This window comes from Anas platyrhynchos, chromosome 6 (genome assembly GCF_047663525.1).
Source record: "Anas platyrhynchos isolate ZD024472 breed Pekin duck chromosome 6, IASCAAS_PekinDuck_T2T, whole genome shotgun sequence".
In the NCBI taxonomy this organism is placed as follows: domain Eukaryota; kingdom Metazoa; phylum Chordata; class Aves; order Anseriformes; family Anatidae; genus Anas; species Anas platyrhynchos.
In genome coordinates, this window is record NC_092592.1 from 37909770 (window position 1) to 37924720 (window position 14951).

At 50.7% G+C, this 14951-nt stretch overlaps 2 protein-coding genes across 12 annotated transcripts in view; one reads left to right on the forward strand and one right to left on the reverse strand.

The window, feature by feature from the left end:
- ZRANB1 (zinc finger RANBP2-type containing 1) overlaps positions 1–3611 on the forward strand; it is a 35397-nt gene extending 31786 nt beyond the window's left edge. For all 4 annotated transcript variants that reach the window (XM_038180804.2, XM_072039900.1, XM_038180803.2 and 1 more), the window contains one exon: positions 890–3611. In XM_038180804.2, coding sequence (XP_038036732.1) covers positions 890–1108 — 219 coding nt within the window. In that variant the 3' untranslated portion in view covers positions 1109–3611. The remainder of the gene's footprint in view (positions 1–889) is intronic.
- Positions 3612–5152: 1541 nt separating this feature from the next.
- CTBP2 (C-terminal binding protein 2) overlaps positions 5153–14951 on the reverse strand; it is a 114510-nt gene continuing 104711 nt past the window's right edge. For all 8 annotated transcript variants that reach the window (XM_038180805.2, XM_072039904.1, XM_072039902.1 and 5 more), the window contains 8 exons: positions 13314–13468; positions 12606–12750; positions 10485–10691; positions 9742–9956; positions 9269–9399; positions 8623–8750; positions 7914–8031; positions 5153–6713 (listed from right to left, as the gene is read on the reverse strand). In XM_038180805.2, coding sequence (XP_038036733.2) covers positions 6533–6713; positions 7914–8031; positions 8623–8750; positions 9269–9399; positions 9742–9956; positions 10485–10691; positions 12606–12750; positions 13314–13468 — 1280 coding nt within the window. In that variant the 3' untranslated portion in view covers positions 5153–6532. The remainder of the gene's footprint in view (positions 6714–7913; positions 8032–8622; positions 8751–9268; positions 9400–9741; positions 9957–10484; positions 10692–12605; positions 12751–13313; positions 13469–14951) is intronic.

Sequence of the window (14951 nt, forward strand, 5' to 3'; positions counted from 1 at the left end):
CCTCAGTGAGCTCTGCAGCTCCAGTGGTTTTGCAGCCCAAGTACTGCAGGGAACACAGGCTGTTCTGCTCCCTTTCCATCATCCAGGCTGATTCGGGAAGATATTTTTCCCCTATCCTTGATGTTTGTTGATAGTTCTGTAAGCTGGATGTAAATACACTCTGCAAGTGTACCTTGAAAGGGCCTAGAAATAAGGATTCTGACACTAATGCCAGCTGAATGCTTTCTAATGAATGCAACAGAAGCATTGGCAGGTATTTACAGCATGGGCTACTTATTTGTTCCTAATGAAACACAACTTGTTTCTTCTTTAATAGCCACAGTAATGACAGGGAACCAGCTCAGTAAAGTGCTTACATGAGGGAAGGGATGGAAACACAAAGTCACTGCAAAAGGTGGTCCTGTAAAAGAAGGAGAGAAAGTATCAACTTCAGAGTTTAAGGAGGGATGCTTTTATGTTTTAGTAATGTCTTACAAGAGGAAGTGCTCTGTGTCAAGTACTGCTAGGCTGCTGAAAGCTGCTTTGTAAACAGAAAGCTCTTGTAGGGCTTGTCATCCCTACGCTTTGTGCCTTCTGTAAATAATTAGCTTCTCACAACTGATTGAAATGTAGGACAAACACGTTGCAAATACCTGTTTGGAAAATTCAGCAGAAAAATAGCTGGAGAACATTACCAGAGCTTTCAAATCCTGGTTGAAAAATCAAAGTGCGTTGGTTTGACTTGTGGAGACTGAGATGTTGTGTTTGTTGTATGCTGGTACTGCTAGCATGGAGGAAAAAAAAACCTTGCTTCCCTAACAGAGGTGGTTCAAAACCTCCCAGGTGGCTGCTGCAGAGCCGCTGGTCATGTTTCAGGCCTCGTTCTCAACGTCTCTTCTCTCCCCCAAAGATAGGTAACGAGGAGCAGCAGGAGAAGCTGCTGCGGGAGTGGCTGGACTGCTGCGTGACGGAAGGAGGGGTCCTCGTGGCGATGCAGAAGAGCTCTCGGCGGCGCAACCACCCTCTCGTCACCCAGATGGTGGAGAAGTGGCTCGATCGCTACCGCCAGATCCGCCCGTGCACATCCCTTTCCGACGGCGAGGAAGACGAGGATGACGACGACGAGTGAGGGTGGGACGGGGGCGGGAAGTCACCAGCGCGTAGCGTCTGACCTGGAGTTAGGGTTGTGCTGTAGCTGTTCGTGGTGGAACGACCTAATTCTAGAAGCAACATGCTGCAAAGGATTTCTCGAACCAGCATGGGGAGAGTCTAGAAGCTCATCTGCTGCGTGGAGAGCACTAAATGGGCTGGACTACAGTTTGTATAAAAACAAAGAAAAAGAAACAAAACAGCTAATTTTATTATCAAGACAGGAGAAACAAACACTTTTTCTTTCTGATTGTAAATCTGTCTATAAATGTACCGCATGTGGTTGTGTAAGAGGTTGTGTAATAGGAAAAGTATACCAGCATCTTAATTATTGCAAAGAAATTTTTCAAATAAGGGCACTTACGAAAGCACACACGTTAGATGGATTTCTCTTCCCTCTGAGATCCTCTCCCAGTAGAACTTGGGATTCTGCATCACCTTTAGATACTCTGACACCCTTCTGTGAAAGGCCCTTTGATGTGAAATCTCACTAGTGCCCAGGTCCGATGGTCAGGTTTTTTTTGTTTGCACAAAATACCCACAGCAAGTCATCAGCAGATATACACTCGTTATTTACTAATGCTTCAGTTACTGCTGTGCCCACAAAATAAAATCTGAACACTATGAAACAAACTGGAAGAGAAGGTAAATTTTTCATTGAGTGAAATGATTTGCTTCCTGAAAAAGGTTTTTTTTGTCTTTTTTCTTCCTTTAATAGTTAATAGATTCCCTTCGATATACTTAAGAATATTTATTCAGAGAAGTGACCTAAAATATATGGATTTTTTTTTCCAGTGAGCATATACTAAACCAAATTGTGTGAAATTTGACGACTCAGCCCTGATTGATAATTTTGTATCGTCCAAACTTTTGTCTTGCTGTGATACAAACTATATCTCATCGCATCATTTACTCTTTCATCACCTTAAACATTGCTGCAAATGAAAAACCATCTTTTTAAAGGGTTATTCCTTGGTCATCACATCTGATTGAGAAGAAGAAACTATGCTAAAGTTGTTTTTAAAAGCACTGTTCTATATTTCTCAGTATGTAAGCCTGGGAATTTCTTGCATGTTGATTGATGTGGCCATACTTATGTAAGTTCCTAAGATTGTAAGTTCAGAGTATATTCTCCAGTAGAAATTTTATTATATTTGATAACTTTAGCCATGTAACCTGTAATGGATAAAGTTTATCTAAAAATCTCACTTAAACACTAAAGGTTAATGCCAGTTTTTACATATACAGTGCAATTCAGGTTTTCTTGAAAAGCACTTTTGATGGTGTGGTGGTTGAATAAGGAATTTTTTGCAGTAGCTGAAATTGTTTTAATTAGAATTTGGAACGAAGCCCCATAGCACATATTTTTATGTAGTTGAGAGCTATGGAAACCCGGAGGAACTTGCTGCTTTTTTTTTTTCTTCCAAATGCTGCTTAGATTGGTGTTGAAATGTGCACAACTCCTACAGAAACTTGGTGACGACACCAAAAGCCTAGAAATAATGAAGTACTGTATTAACTTAGCAATTTTCCCATCACAGATTTCATGGAGGTTTATTATGAAATGTCTTCACGTTTTTGGCCATTTTAGCTCCTCTGGTTGGTGCATGCGCAAACTTTCAGGTAAAAGAGTGCATGTTTAGCTGCAATAGCCGTCTGGTTTACCTGAACTAAATAGGCAAGCTGCTGATACCGAAGAGGTTTTCTGACAAGCATACGGTCCTGTTTCGAGTTCGCTTCCTAAACTGGTATTATTTTGTCCTTTTTTTCTTAACTTGCAAGCGAAACCCTTTTATTCCTCGTCGAGCTGATGACCTAAAGCTTTGCTGTCAGAGGAGCTGAGCACTGGGTGAACTGGGATGGGATTTTACGTGGCCTGAGCAGTCTGCCAGGGCTCAGGGTGAAGGACAGGTAAAGAAGCTCGCTGTAACTCGCATCCCAGCTCCCCCAGGGCCCAGCATTTGAGATAAGCTCCTACCTTCAGCAGGCTGCTTCAAGGGGTGTGCGAAGCGTTACCCTCCACTTCTTGCAGTAATGTTCCGTTTCGGGAAGCAAGGCTTCCTTGTGACATGGGGAGAATAACCAACTAATGTGAAAAGTACCCTGAGCCACGCCGCACAGCACGCCTTCCCTCACCTCCTGCCGCTGGACGTGGGCCCGGCGTCCCCACCGCCACCTTTCCGTGGCACGGGGCCGTTCCCCACGCAGTTGCAGCTGCCCTAAAAGCATGCACCGTGCTCTCTGATGTCTGTCTGGTTCTGGTATGAGAGGACAGTCCTGGTACTCCAGAGCTCTTGGCTTTCTTAATCATTATTGTTCTGTTCTGATGTGCTGTAACATGGTATGTTCAGGTTAACGAGCTTCCCAGCTCGCTTCGGATCTGGTGAAGTTTCCTTTTTTTTTTTTTTTTTTTTTCAAAATCAAAGTAATCCAAACCTCATGTACCTGTAGATTAAAGAGATGCAAACCCCGGCTTTGTGCTAGCCCGGTAGTCAGTGTACGTTAATGGGTGCTCTCCTTCACTTGCATGCTTGGAGGTTTACAAATGGGAGATTAATTTGCAAATGTCACCTTGCAGCCGGGCAGCAAGTGCGCACACAGCCTTGTTTCCTGGTGTTACTTTCCCCATGCCCAGCACACAACTTGGTGTTTCGTCACTCCTTCACGCCTGCTCATTTTCCTGGTTTTATTTATGAACTCCTCGGTGACAATCCCTGTATCTCTTCGGTTTTTAATACATTAAAATTTAACAATTCTGGGTTCTTCCAGAGCTCTGCTGCACGGCTCATGGCAAATACCCCCAGCAGTTGGTTACACCGCTAACAGGAAAAGTCTCCAAACACCCACAAACCTTTTATTTGCTGCTTTTCCCTTTTCCCTTCACCCTTTTTATTTTGTGTGTGGCTTTATTTAGAGTGTTTGTCACCTTCAGGCTGCTTGTTTGAAGCTCCTCTGCCCTTCCTCCAGGCTCCCTCCGTGCCCTTCTCCAGCGTGGCTGTCAGCAGCGTACCGGGCGCAGATCTTCAGCAGCAACTGTTCGTCTCCCCTTTCCTTGCCTAATAACATCCCAATTGAAACCTGCAGCCTGGTTCCTCACGTTGCTTTTCCCTATTCCCTGGGGATACTTTTCCCTTTTTCCTTCCCCTGGTGCCTCTTGGTGTTTGCACAAGGGGCACATGAACCCATCGGGGGGGTACCTTAACGCTGCCAGCCGTCCCTAGGGAGCTTCCCTTGGTCTGTGACCCTCTGCACCTTTGACTTCTCCCCCTGCTCAGCTTGTGGCCCTTCAGCAGACACTGCCCTGGCGTTGAGGCTGGGTACAGACAGACCCCACAGCCCCTGGGGTTTTGAAGTCCCTTGACTTTTGGGGCCGAGCCCGCTGCTGGCAGCGGCCACATGTGGAGCTGCGGGTCCGAGACCTGGCCCCCAGGAACATCCTTGCCCCTGTGAGCTGGCTGTTCAAAAGTAAGTGGAAGCACCAGAGCAGGGTTATTTTAAAACAATTCCAAATCTTAACATCAATTGGGCATTTCCTTCATGTGGTGTTCCCCATGACCTCTGCGCCTGACCTGTTTCGCCCTCGGTTTGTTGATAATCAGCGGTGTGCTCTGCGAGCGGGCACGCAACCTCCTTTTTAACGCGTGTGAAGCTGGTAATTAGTTTTCAGCTTAATTTAAATCAAAATACAGAGTTTTGTAACCGAGAGCCTTTTTGGTTTCAGCTTTTTTCTTAGTCCCTTTCCAAGCCCGCCTGCCTGCAGGCACCCTGCAAAGGATGGGGTGGACGTGGAGCCACCCGAGCACCTTTCAGCTTTGCTCTTCAGCCCTTCATCACCGCCTCACAGCTCAAGGAGGTACAAAAAGGAGCGCGAGGTGTAGCTGCCTGTGTAGCACGGGGACACCCTCCTGTTTTCCACTAAAACCCTCCTCTTTTCCGCTGCCCACGGTCGGGGCAGCGCTTTGGGAACGCAGCAGGCACGTCCTGCAGCAGCGAAGCGGCAGCGAGAGCTCTTCCCTTCCAGAAATTATAGAAATTTTATCACTTTTTATTGAAAACTGCACTGAACGCTAAATGTCCACCTTTACAATAAACAAATACAGGAACGGTAACACACTAAAACAAAACATCTGATAGCCATTGCTTTTTTTTTCTTTTTCTTCTTTTTTTTTTTTCTTTTTCTGTTTGGGACAGTTTCAGATTTTCTTGTCACAGAAACAGGAATGTACCCATACAAAGGCTCAAAATAGGCCATCGCAAAAACAAAAAGGCGATGATTCACAAAAGACTATGAATATAACATGTAACTAGTTGATACAAATCTAATAGGATTTGTTAAAATCAGTCACAGCTAATAACACGTTTTGAAGTGTTCTTGTATAAAATAGCACGTGAAGAAAAGAAGACTTTTATCCATGTCTAAAAAAGTGGGTTTTGTTCATAGACAGTCTGACAAGTTACCATAAAAAGTGTTTCCTGAGACATAAGGAAATGCAACATTATTCTTGAACCCTTTCCAGCTCAAGACTTTTCCACTTGATAAAATAGCTGCAGATTTCAAACTGAGAAAATATATTTGAGTACAAATAGTGTGTGAAACGCAATAATACTTTCTTCTTTTTTTTTTTTAATATATTTTTTTTATGTTTTTTTTTTTTTTTTTTCCTTGCATCATTGCAGGGCGTAGGCGGATGCACAGCTACTTTATTCAGTGTAGGGGCAGAGAAGAGCCTGGCCGTTGGGGTTTTTTTTTTGGGATTTTGGGGCCCTCCCAGCCAGGGTGGCTGCAGCTCAGCTCGAGCCTCTCGGGAGAACTTCGGGCACGCGTCGCCGGCCCCGGGGGACCCCGAAACGGATCCGAGCTTATTTTTCTTCTGCTCCTGAGCCGGTATCGCTTCCTCCTGGTAGGAGAGGTGAGCGGGTGCGAGAGTAAGGAAAGGGCTGAAGCCACATAATGGTTTCCTCTTAAATTTCTATGTTAACTCGGTAAGGATTGCTCGCTGCAATTGTTTGGAGACAGGTGCAGAAGCCCTGCCCTTCCCAAGGAATCGAGGGGAGAAAAAAATCTATTTTTATTTCATGTGATTGATGCACAGATGAAGGAAACTGAACACACAATAACAGAAGGCGATCATTAATGTCTCACGTCCTAGGTTTCAACGCTGCAGGAAGCGGGTGACTTCTTCAGGGCTTCTCCCCAGGCTTGACTGCTAGCGCTGGGTCCTTAACACTGGAACATCAATGATGCATCTGTCCAAAATCAACATTACAAATTCCGTATCAAATTCTTTTTTTGTTTTGTTTTGTTTTTTTTTTTCAGTCCGTGTATAACTTCTTTTCCAATGTCTCTTGGTCCCAAGTTTATTGAGTGGTTTTTTGTTTTTTTTTTTTTTTTTTAAATTAGCTGCTATTGCTCGTTGGGATGTTCCCTGTTGTCCCCGTGTTTCGTGGGCTGGTTCGGCGACGGAGCTTGCGAGGGGTGCGCCACGGTGGGCAGGTTGTGGGTGACGGGGATGCCGCCGGGAATGATGCCCTCCATGGCTGCTGGGATGCCTCCCGGCGTGACGCTCACCATCCCGGGGGGGTACCTGGCGGGGGGACACAGAGAGGCAGGGTTTGTCACGGCCCCGATGACCCAGCGAGCCCGGCAGAGGCCACGGAGGGCAGGGGAACAGAGAGGTGCCACCTTTCTGCCAGCATTGGCAGGGGCAGCGTTGCTATTTCTCATTTCATGTGCGTGACCCAGCTTCCTGATCCTTCCCTTTGTGCAAAACTATCACCGATCGTGGCAATAAACGCTGGCACTGTCACCTACACGGCGCTACCCACGAGCAGCACGGCTGGAGGCGTGGTGCCGTAGCCCGAAGCAGGGATTTGCAAGCAGAGGCTGCAACCAAACACTGGTTCACAGAATCACAGAATTTCTAGGTTGGAAGAGACCTCAAGATCATCGAGTCCAACCTCTAACCTAACACTAACAGTCCCCACTAAACCATATCCCTAAGCTCTACATCTAAACGTCTTTTGAAGACTTCCAGGGTTTGTGTTTGGTTGTGTTTGCTTTGGGTTGGTTTTAACCCCTGAGCAAGCTGCAACCAAATCCCTGGCGTGTTTGGGTGCAGGCATCACTCGCTGAGCCGATGCACTTCATGCTCTGAAAGGGGAGGGAACGGGTGTTGTTTCTGTAGATCCCTGTGACAACCCCCAAATACCCCAGTGACAGAGGGGAGCCGAGGACGATGCCAGCACAGTGGATATTGCCACTAATTCCCAAGGTATTTCAATGCAGTCAGGTTGCCCCAGCCCACATGGCATTGTTTCCCTGAACTCCACACGCTTAATACTAAAATTAGAAGAGCTGAATGAACCGAAATCTTAATCCCTGAAAGGGAACTTCCTCGTCTCAGTGTTATTTAAAGGCTGTTTGAACACAAACCATGTGCTTTAAGAGCACAGGGATCTGACAGTGCTTTTCTGGAAAAGCTCTGCTTGTTCCCGCTGAGCTGAGGCAACCTCTGGTGTCCTGGCAGTAGATGGGCACAGATTTCCTTAAATTTAACCAAGCAAACCCGGACAGAAGAGCTGATCAAAGCTGCAGTTGTTTTTTTTGGCGTGTTAGGTTACGTCTTGCTTGGTCTGGGAGCCCTGGCACTCGTGCAGGTGCCACGCATGGGGCTGCCGTCCCACCACCAGCAGCATCAGGAAAAGTTTTCCCCCCCCAAAAAATGTACCCCCGCAGGGGAATCCCTGCGCCGGGCAGGCTGGGGCCGTCCTTTTCTCCATCTTACCTGTATGTGGCACCATTGAGCTCTGGATGGATTGCTTGCTGATCTATTACTGACCACGGCGCCGTCGTGACAAAGAATTCCTTGTTGACGCAGTTCCGTAGGCTTTCTGGGATGCGCCCTGCAATGGGACGGAAGAGAAGCAAGGATCAGGACCGTCCTGGTTTCGTCGCCCTACAAGAAGCTCCAATTTTTCCATTCCACTGTTTTTGTTGGTGTGAAGGAGGAGAAAAGAATGCCAGGCCAGCCAGGCGTGGAGCTATGCCACCCACATTAATGATGGGACAAATTTTAGGGCAAGAGAAATGTGGAGTATTGTGGGCATCATCTTGGGGCAAGCTCTGTAAGCAGGGTTTGGACGCCGATGGATTCACTGCTTTGGGGTTTATGGCTGGCATGTAGCCTTATAGGGCCTGCACATCTTTCAACAGCAGCTTCTCAGGGCTTTGGGGTCAGTGCCACCGAAAGGGGCAGCGACTCCTGCACCGCTGTCCTCGTCCTCCCAGTCACGGTGGCGGCCTCTGCCGTGCTGCACGTGTGCACCACTGATCAAAAACCCAAAACACACACACAAAAAGGAACAGAAACATGCCCAAATGGCAAAAAAAGTAAAGTTTGCTTTCTCAGTCTCCCACTGGGAAGAAACTCAGGGGTAGGACCCCACAGGGTCCTACACAGCTGTGCCCCTCGGGCTCCTCCCGGGGCCGGGTACCTGTGATCGCGCGCCGGATTTCGGTGGCGGCAGCTTCCCTCATCTCTAGCGACGCCTGCTCGCTGTACCAGGCGGTGTGCGGGGTGCAGATGAGGTTCGGAGCATCTTTCAAGGGGCCTTGGGCAAAACTGCGCAGGGGAGGGAAAGAAAAAATTAATCGGTGTATAAAAAAGGAGAACGAAAGGTGTTAAGAGTGGAAAAAAGGTTTGAGGCCCCCCCTCTGCGTGTGCTGTGGCTGCTGGGCTGGAGGGAACCCACCGGAGGGGGATGGATTTTGTGGGGTTATCTCTTTGGGGGAGCACTTTTTATTAGAAATTGTTTTGGGAAGCTCAAGGACACCACCAGCACTACCCCATCCCGAGGAGCCGCACCCCCTTACAACCAACCCCTTCTTGGCTGTCGCTGAGCAGGGAGCTGCAGCGTGCGAGCGCAAGTGCCCAAGGACACGGAGCAGTAATTCTGCTCTCAGCAGCTCGTTTCTTGTTCCAAGCTCCCCGAAACCCCAAACATCCCTCACTGTGCCAGCCCACAGCCCGTGGATGCTGCGAGGAGCTGGTGCGAGGAAGGAAGGGAAGGAAAGAAGGGAAGGAAGGAAGGGAAGGAAGGAAGGGAAGGAAGGAAGGCAGGGGCACCACAAGGGCCTTACCTAAACGGTTCTGACTCGTGCACGTCGAGCGCAGCCCCTCGTATCCGTCCCTCCTTCAGGGCTTGAGTTAAGGCCTTCTCGTCCACCAGCCCCCCACGTGCTGTGTTCACCAGGAACGCGCCCTGCCGCATCTGGCGGCACCGGGAGAGAGAGCAGTGAGAACTTTGTGCCGTGGACAGTGCTTTGGTCCTGCCCTGGGGGGCACCCCGGGGCTGTGCCCTCATGCCCTGCTCCTGCAAAACCCCTGGGGCTGCAGGCACGGCCCCACCATGGGGCACAGGGGTTTGGTGGCAAGGCCAGCGCGGGCTGGTGGCAGCAAACCCCACCCGATCCCGCAGCCACGGAGCCAGGGAACGTGCTGCACCCCATAAACCCCACGGGACACGGGGACAGCAGCAGTTTTTTGGGTAGCCCACGGGCTGGGGGGCGCAGAAACCCAGCACCAGCGCGTGTTTTGTGCCCGCCTTCGTTACCTGCTTGATCGTGAAGTCGTTGATCAGGTGGTGGTTGTGTTCGTTCAGGTTGCAGTGCAAGGAGACGCAGTCGCTCTGGTAGAGCAGGTCCTGGAGCGTGTAGACTCGCTGCACCCCCAGGGACCTCTCGATGCCATCCTGCAGGTACGGGTCGTAAAAGATCACGTTGAAGCCAAACGCCTTGGCTCGGACTGCAACCGCCTGGGCAGTGCGACCTGTGTGCGAGGGAAGGAGAGAGCTCACTGAGCCAGCCCCGGCTGCCACCGCCCTGCTTCGGGCACTGCAGGAAGAAATGCAGCCCGCTGAGGTGCTCTGTCCACCAAAACAAGCCAAAAAAAGGAAGAGAAGAGTTCTTTCTTTCTTTTTTTTAGGCAATGTTTGGGGGTGGTTTGTCTTCCAGCCTCTTGCTGGTACAGGTACAGTACGACTGCGGTGCTGGGGCAGGCAACCCACACATCACCACGTTGTAGTGTTGCTGGAGACCCCCTGATCCCCAAAATGATGCTCTGGGGACAGGGACATCCCCCCACATGCTCTGGGGACAGCGACTCAAACCGGTCCCTCACCCAACACCCCTCCAGGGGCTCAGCCACGGCTTACAAGGCACAGCCCTTCCCCAAATATGACCAGAAAGTGTTCCCCCTACGTTAACCAACTCCACCCCAGTGCTTCTGGTCTCCAAAACTTTAACTCCAGCCCTTCCCACGGCACTAGAGCACCGCGGAGCCACCCTGCCCACCTACCGAAGCCGATGAGGCCGAGCGTCTCCCCGCGGATGCGGGCGGCGCCGGAGGCCACCTCGCGGATCTGCTCCACGCTCTGCACCCTCGTGCCCTCCCGCAGCGCCTGGTACAGCCACGTGTTGCGCCGGTAGAGGTTGAGGACGTGGCACACGGTGGAGTCGGCCGTCTCCTCCACAGCGGCCGAGGGGATGTTGCAGACGGCGATGCCTGCAGGGGGACACAGAGCAGGGCACAGCCGTGTCTCAGGGGCAGCCCCACACCTTGGTTTTTTATTCTTTTTATCACATTTTAAACTAAATCCTTATCCTCGGTTAGTTTAATCCACCTTCAAGGCGAATTAAATCGTGCTGGCCCGAGTCAGCCCTGTTCCACAAAAGAGCTGTTCAGCCATCCTGTTATTTAGGAACGAGTGGGAGAGGAGCGCTCAGGCGTGGCGGTGCGCCCTGTCGGCACTGCAGGGCCAGCTCCAGGCGTGGCGAAGCTTTCTGGCTCAACCAGAAAGAGCCAAAATAGTTGAGTGACCACGGCTGTTCGAAGCCTCTGACATCCCCAGGGTTCACAAACGAATTGGTGAAACGTGGCCATGGAGGCGCGAGGTGCCGTGGAAAGGTTTGGGGTGACCGTCACCACCATGGTACCAGCAGGGCCTCGACCCTGATGCCAACACTTCTGTGGCAGCACCTGATGGCTCCCAGCAAAAAGCACAGGAGCAAACCCTCCTCGTGGCACCGGGGCTCTTTTGGGAGGTCCCTCCCAGGGGATGACCGTGCCGGCACGGCTCTCCCAGCCCGGCACCGCGGCCACCCCCGGGCACCACGCTCCATAAGGGGGCTTTTGTTCCCCCGCCACAAAAGGGGCATTTTCAGCCAAAAAGGAGATAAAGAGAGATAAAGAGAGCAAATGGTTCAATTCTGGCACCGAACGCCCGTTCTGGGGGCATTTCTCCTGTCTCCCCAGCAGCAGCCACCAGTGCGTGACTGGGCGCTGCACGTAGGTACGGGTCATCCATCGCCTGCACAGCTCGAGGGCCACCTCACGGGAAGCAATCCCAATTAAACTTTACGCTACATTTGTGGGCAGTCATTACATTCTCTGCTCTAAACCGCATCATTTGGTCACCCAATTTGCTAAGTGTAACAAGAAGGATTGTACCGCAGCATCCCATTATTTGATTCGCTGTATTTTTCGTTTCTTGATGTTCAGAGCCTCGGAACGCCGTTATAATGGATAATAACAATAAGAGTTAAAAACAGGGAGAAACCATTACACCGAGAAGACACCGTTCTCCTCCCGGAGAAGAATAATTCACTGCGCTGAGAATTGCTTTTTTAGGAATGACTGTTTGAGACTCTTATCGCCATTATCCTTCTAGAGTGGCTCACGTGCAGTGCCTGTTATTCCGAACTTCCCCAGAGATCACCCTTAATACAAGATACCCTAAACACTATCGTGGGGCTTCTGGATAGACGGAAGCTTTGGATCGGATGAGCAAAAAAAAGGTTGTTACAGCTGCTAGGATCACAGATATTTATCACTAGGTGTCTGTAAGTCGGTGGCCCCAGCAATGCGGCACGCATTTTACCCATTCCTGGGGCATCCTTGAGAAGGTGGCACGGGAAGCAGCCAAGACCCAAGGCGCAGTCCCTGTCCCACACGAGGCCTTCCCAGCAGTAGGGGCATGACTCAAGGAACCCGACTGGATCAAGAGACTAAGCTTGCTAGACAAAATTTAATAAAAAAACTCTCCTTCACTTTTTCTAGAGCTAAATCAATTCCCCTATATCAATACCAGTGAGTCCGAGGGGCAAGGGGAGCTCCAGGCAGCGCAGGAATGGAGGCCTCACGTGGGGCAGTTTCAGCACGATACGACTCTAACAGATTCCTTCTAAAACTGCAGCATTTTGTGTGCGTCATGGTCATGTTTTCTTCTCATAACACACTCCACACGCAAAATATTTAAGCTGCACCTTTCATTTCAGGGCCGAATCCACCCCGTTTGGGAGGTCCCACCTGAACCTCCCTTTGGTTACCGCTCCCCCAGGGGGACCGGGGGCCACCGGTGCTGCTCTGAAACGCTGGGAGGGATGTGGGAGGGAGCCGGGGTGCAGAGCCGAGACCTACCGAGCTCCCCCGCCGCTTTGATGTCGATGTTGTCGTAGCCGCTGCCTATTCGGACGATGACCCGCAGGGCCTTGAACTTCTCCAGGTCCTCTCGGGTCAGCGTGATGGTGTGGTACATCATGGCCCCCACGGCTTCGTTTAACACCTGGAACAAAGCAGGGAGAGGTCAGGAGCCACCAGGACGCTCGCAGGGGACACGTGCGGCTTCCTCTGGAAACCCAAGACCCAAATTCTCCAAGAGTTGCTCATCGATCGTTGGGTGCCTGATAAAGAACTGTCCTCCTTCCCCCATACTGAATATCTGAATAAATGAGGTTATTTCTGGTTTTCTTTCCCAGCTCCTGGAATTGATTTCTGACCACTTCAGACCTCCCTGGAGCTACCACAACGTGCACAGAGATAACTTGGGAACGAGCACTTCCAGGAGCTGAGCTCCCCAGCAGCAGGGGAGGTGCAGGGCGCTGCGTGCTGCTGCGGCACCGAGCGAGCAGACTTCAAAAACTACAAGAAATATTAATGGTAGTGAGGTCAGAAATCCCATGCTGAGAGATACGGTGACTTTTTGCTCCTAAAATAACCCCCGGCTGAGATTTTATCTGCAGCGCCCTGCGTCGATGCCGGCTGCTGACCCTCTCGAGGCTCAGCCTCGTGTTTTGTCCTCGAGAGGCGCACGGGGCAGGACGAGGAGCGTGCCCAGCCCCCCGGTACCTTCTCGTGGATCTCCTGAGTTGATTGTGCGTCACAGAACGCCACGGTGGCCAGATCCTTCAGGATGGGCATCTCCACCGTGCAGTCCCTGCCGTCCAGCAGTGCCACCAGGGGCCGGGGGTGCATGGGGCCGTTCATGATCTGAGGGCGGATACCTGCAGGCAGAAGGAGCGCAGATTTTACACCTGATCTGTTTTTTTTTAAGGACTTTACCATTTTGACCAGCTCAGAAAGACAAGCCTGAACACACTCCCACTAAGCAAAACACCATTTATTTTTTTTTTTTCTGTGCAAAAGCACAAAAAGAGCAGGGCACCAACGACCCCATCCATCCCTATATCCCATGGGATGCTCTGGGACGTGCAGCTGGAGCCCCACACACGGGGACAAACCCAGTGCAGACCCCACTCAGTGCTTACCAAGCCTCCCCGTGGGCTGCTGCCACGAGCAAATGTATATTCAGGTGTCTGCTCAGCTGTGCTGCTTTTTTTCCTCATTTTACAACTCCACGTTGAGGCTGGGAACCGAATGATAATCACCGAGGGCTGCAGGAAGCCCCACCTCTGTATCCTATTAACTGCTCAGCCGGGGATTAACAAGTTCATTTTTGGACAAGTCACTTTGACATTTTTGGGCCTCCTTTTACCGCTCAGGAAGGCCATTTGTTACATTAGGATTGTAGGAACAGCTCAACTGTCTAACGGCCACGGTTTTGGGGAAAAGCAGTAGTTTTGGGCACAACGGGTTTTATTTCTGCAGCCACAGCGTGAGCAGACCTGGCCTCAAGGGCTTGAGATTGGAAACCCCTCGCACGCAGCACCACCCTCCTTAGCAAAACACACAGAAACTTTGCAGACTAGTGGCAAAAAACTCTCTTTTTTTAAGCATAAAGGTGAAAAGCCCACGTTGTACCTCGGCGTGCCGTCCTTCACAGCAGAAGCAATAAATGACTTGAGCGCATTGGGGCGAGGTAGCTCTCCCTCCATGCCACACCACCAAAGTCCCAATTTACCCCATTTCAGTAAAATTGTTTATGATGTTGTTTGGGCAGGGAACCCACGGAGTTGTTTCCCCTATAGACAACCTCGCTGCTCCTTCCGAAACCGGAGACCCGTCATTATCCAAAAAGGGTTTCTGGTCCGGGGCTGGGGTTTCTGGGGCGGGTGGGACGTCTCCCAGGGAGCACTGCAGAACAAATGCTATTGTCTGCGGCGCTACGTGGGGCTGTTTGACTGAGGGAGGACGAGGCCGGGAGCGGGAGGCTCCTCTGGGGACGCTGCCAGGGGCTGGGGGTGCTCGACTCCCCGCGGAGCACCGCAGCCTCCTGCTGAGCCCTGGCACAGCCCCACGTGCCCCGGGCATGAGAGCGAGGGAAGGGAAGTGATGAGAGCAGCATGGAGCTGCTGCTTTACTATTATTATTATTATTATTATTATTTATTTTTAAGGGAAAATTAAGTGTGCTTTTTTGTCCAGGTTGCTGCTGGTGAAGAGAAGCCTCCGGAGCGTGCCAGCACCAAGAGCATCGCCCTGGGGCCACGCGGGGTGAGAAGGAGCCACGAGGGGAAAAAACAACCCTGTAGGAACAGAGGGGTTCAGAGGGGTGGGCTTCACGGCCCCACGTTCCTCTTGTACCGAA